Below are 2,472 nucleotides of genomic sequence, written 5' to 3'. Positions count from 1 at the left end.
CAACTTGTGGATTTATGATTCCTTGTTTTCCTAACGTGACAGTGTTAAAAATTTCGTCGATGATAACATGGAGTTCCGATATGGTAGATTCAGTTTCAATTACTAGGGAGACTAATATTTCGTTTTTTTCATTGTGGTTTTCAATCTTGTGTATATCGTTGGCAAGGTTTTCAAGTTGATCTGTTTTGGTGTCGTCTAGCACAGTGACAAGTGACATGATATGATAGATAAAATATAATATAACATAATGCTACGGCGTCTTATTATTCGCATCGCGAGAGAACTTTATCTCAAAATAAATTAATAAATTCTTACAAACTATTGAATTTTCCTGCAGAAACCCTGTGTGAGATGTTTCACACGTTGAAAAAATTGTATACTTATTTGTAAAAATAATTTTATCATGTTCCGCGATGATTAATAATTTTTAGCACAGATATTTTCCTTCTACTCTTCTACTACTACTATAGTACGGTACATTGCGGTACGGTAAGGGGTGGAGCATCAGTGACATTTGATTGGTCGACAACTTGCGCACTTTGCACAGTGCCCTATAGTGGGATGAAGGGATCACTGTATAAAATAGGCACGTCCTAGCAGCAAGGTTTAAGATTCAAGGTTCAGTATTACTGTAAGAGTGGAATAGTTCGTGTGGTTCATTCGTACGACGTCGTCAGTATCAGAAATGTTGCCGATGCAAACGATTAATCCAATGTCGTCGGTTCCATCGACGTCGCGTGGCATTCAAGAACGATGTGATCTTCGTTTCGAAACAGCAAGACTCTTGACTTTTCGAAACTGGCCTGTATATGTTGCCATTCCCCTTGCAGCAGCAGGATTCTTTTATACGGGCACATCGAATACAATCAAATGTTTCGTGTGTCAAGTGAAGTTAAATTACCGTTTAGAGCCTAATACTCCCATGCAAATTCACAAGGCATATTCACCAGAGTGCGGATTCGTCCGCAATCAAAATTGCGGCAATGTGCCAATGAAAAGACAGAGCCGCTTGGGATCAAGAACAGTCAGCAAAGAAGCAAATTCGAAATATGATACTTACGAATCCAGATTAGGCACATTCGCAACATGGCCTAATACATATACAAAAAGTGAAGAATTAGCCGATGCAGGCTTCTACTTCAACGGAGTAAATGATACGGTTGTCTGTCACCATTGTGGAATTGCTATGGACAATTGGAGTCCAGGAGAAGACCCGTGGAATCGACATGCAATTTCGTCTCCTGGATGTTGTTATACAATCAAAGCACGGGGTTTGGAATATATTAAGAATGTAACAGGCCAAGACTTTTACGAAACTCCTACAGAAGTAAGTAGAAAAACTTACACCCTGAACCATATGTATAATTAACAATTCCAATATATACTTATGTACATTATATTTATTACAGGCACGAATAGAAACTACAGTTGGCAATCATGAGAGATCCCATGATGAAAATGAAACTGACGAGATGACTCTCGTTGAGAAATGTGGTAAGTAGTGAAAATAAAAACACAGATAGATCATTTTTTCTTTAATTTGTATGAAATCCGTATACGTATAATAAATTTGTATTATATATTATATTTAAATATACTGTTTACTATTTTAGCTGCTCTGGAACAAGAAAATCAGGAATTGGAGGATGCTCGATCGTGTAAAGTTTGCATGAGACGAGAAGCAACAATTGCATTCCTACCTTGCGGACATCTCGCAACATGTAATTATTGCGCCCCTGCTTTTCTGAAATGCATAATTTGCCGGGAAGAAGTTAAAGCTGTAGTTCGTATAGCTTCTGCTTAATGCATGCAATATTGTATAATATATATATATATATATATATGTCGGGTTGACGTTAGGGGCGTATAATGAATCTTCACCAGTGTTGTTCATGGTTGTCGCACAGATATTTATTACACAAGTATGGCTGATACAAGATTGACAAACGGACGCGGTAGCTGGACGCTAATGACAATGGCCCTAAGTTCGATATAGCGAATCCACGGTCAACGGGATGACGAATATACTTTGCTTCAAAGTCTAAGTCGGACTCGTGATACTAGGAACGCTTGATTGACTCTTAGCTAATCGGATTGCCAGAAAAGAATGACTTTCCGTCGCGACGACGCTGCAGAGGAAAACTATGACGGGGTGTGCCTAAGGGCACGAGATCATCGGATTCGTCAAAGAAAGCCTCCACTCGGAGGGTGAGGGAAATAGGCGCTGCTGTTAATTGGTCAATTTCTATGTTGGCGGTTAGAAAAGGATGCTAGCCGCCCTAGAGAGAGAGTTCCTAGCAGGCAACGTCGTACGTGACCAAATCAGGCTTTCCCATAACTTCCCGCAATAGGTGACAGATTTACAGGCTGATAGAATAAAGACTGTTTGTCAATCTGAAGGACTTTAGTTAACTAAGTCCTAAGATTTGTAACGGTTCCTCAGGTTATCTGAACATAAACTGTAAACGATGC

At 39.3% G+C, this 2,472-nt stretch overlaps 1 protein-coding gene across 1 annotated transcript; it reads left to right on the top strand.

Moving 5' to 3' along the window:
- The first annotated feature begins 685 nt into the window (after positions 1-685).
- Positions 686-1,804, top strand: LOC132915315 (baculoviral IAP repeat-containing protein 2-like). Its single transcript, XM_060975118.1, has 3 exons — positions 686-1,327; positions 1,410-1,494; positions 1,614-1,804. Exons 1-3 carry the CDS (start codon positions 686-688, stop codon positions 1,802-1,804), a joined length of 918 nt encoding a protein of 305 aa, XP_060831101.1.
- The last annotated feature ends 668 nt before the right edge of the window (positions 1,805-2,472 follow it).

This window comes from Bombus pascuorum, chromosome 16, assembly GCF_905332965.1.
Source record: "Bombus pascuorum chromosome 16, iyBomPasc1.1, whole genome shotgun sequence".
In the NCBI taxonomy this organism is placed as follows: Eukaryota; Metazoa; Arthropoda; class Insecta; order Hymenoptera; family Apidae; genus Bombus; species Bombus pascuorum.
The sequence above is the reverse complement of the archived record's forward strand: the minus strand, read 5'-3'. Positions and strand labels throughout refer to the sequence as shown.

Excerpts from the sequence above, each read along its gene's own strand:
- LOC132915315 (XM_060975118.1), top strand. The coding sequence starts at position 686 with ATGTTGCCGATGCAAACGATTAATCCAATGTCGTCGGTTCCATCGACG. Across the intron at positions 1,328-1,409 it reads TTTACGAAACTCCTACAGAA|GCACGAATAGAAACTACAGT; the intron begins GTAAGTAGAAAA and ends TATTTATTACAG. Across the intron at positions 1,495-1,613 it reads GACTCTCGTTGAGAAATGTG|CTGCTCTGGAACAAGAAAAT; the intron begins GTAAGTAGTGAA and ends TTACTATTTTAG.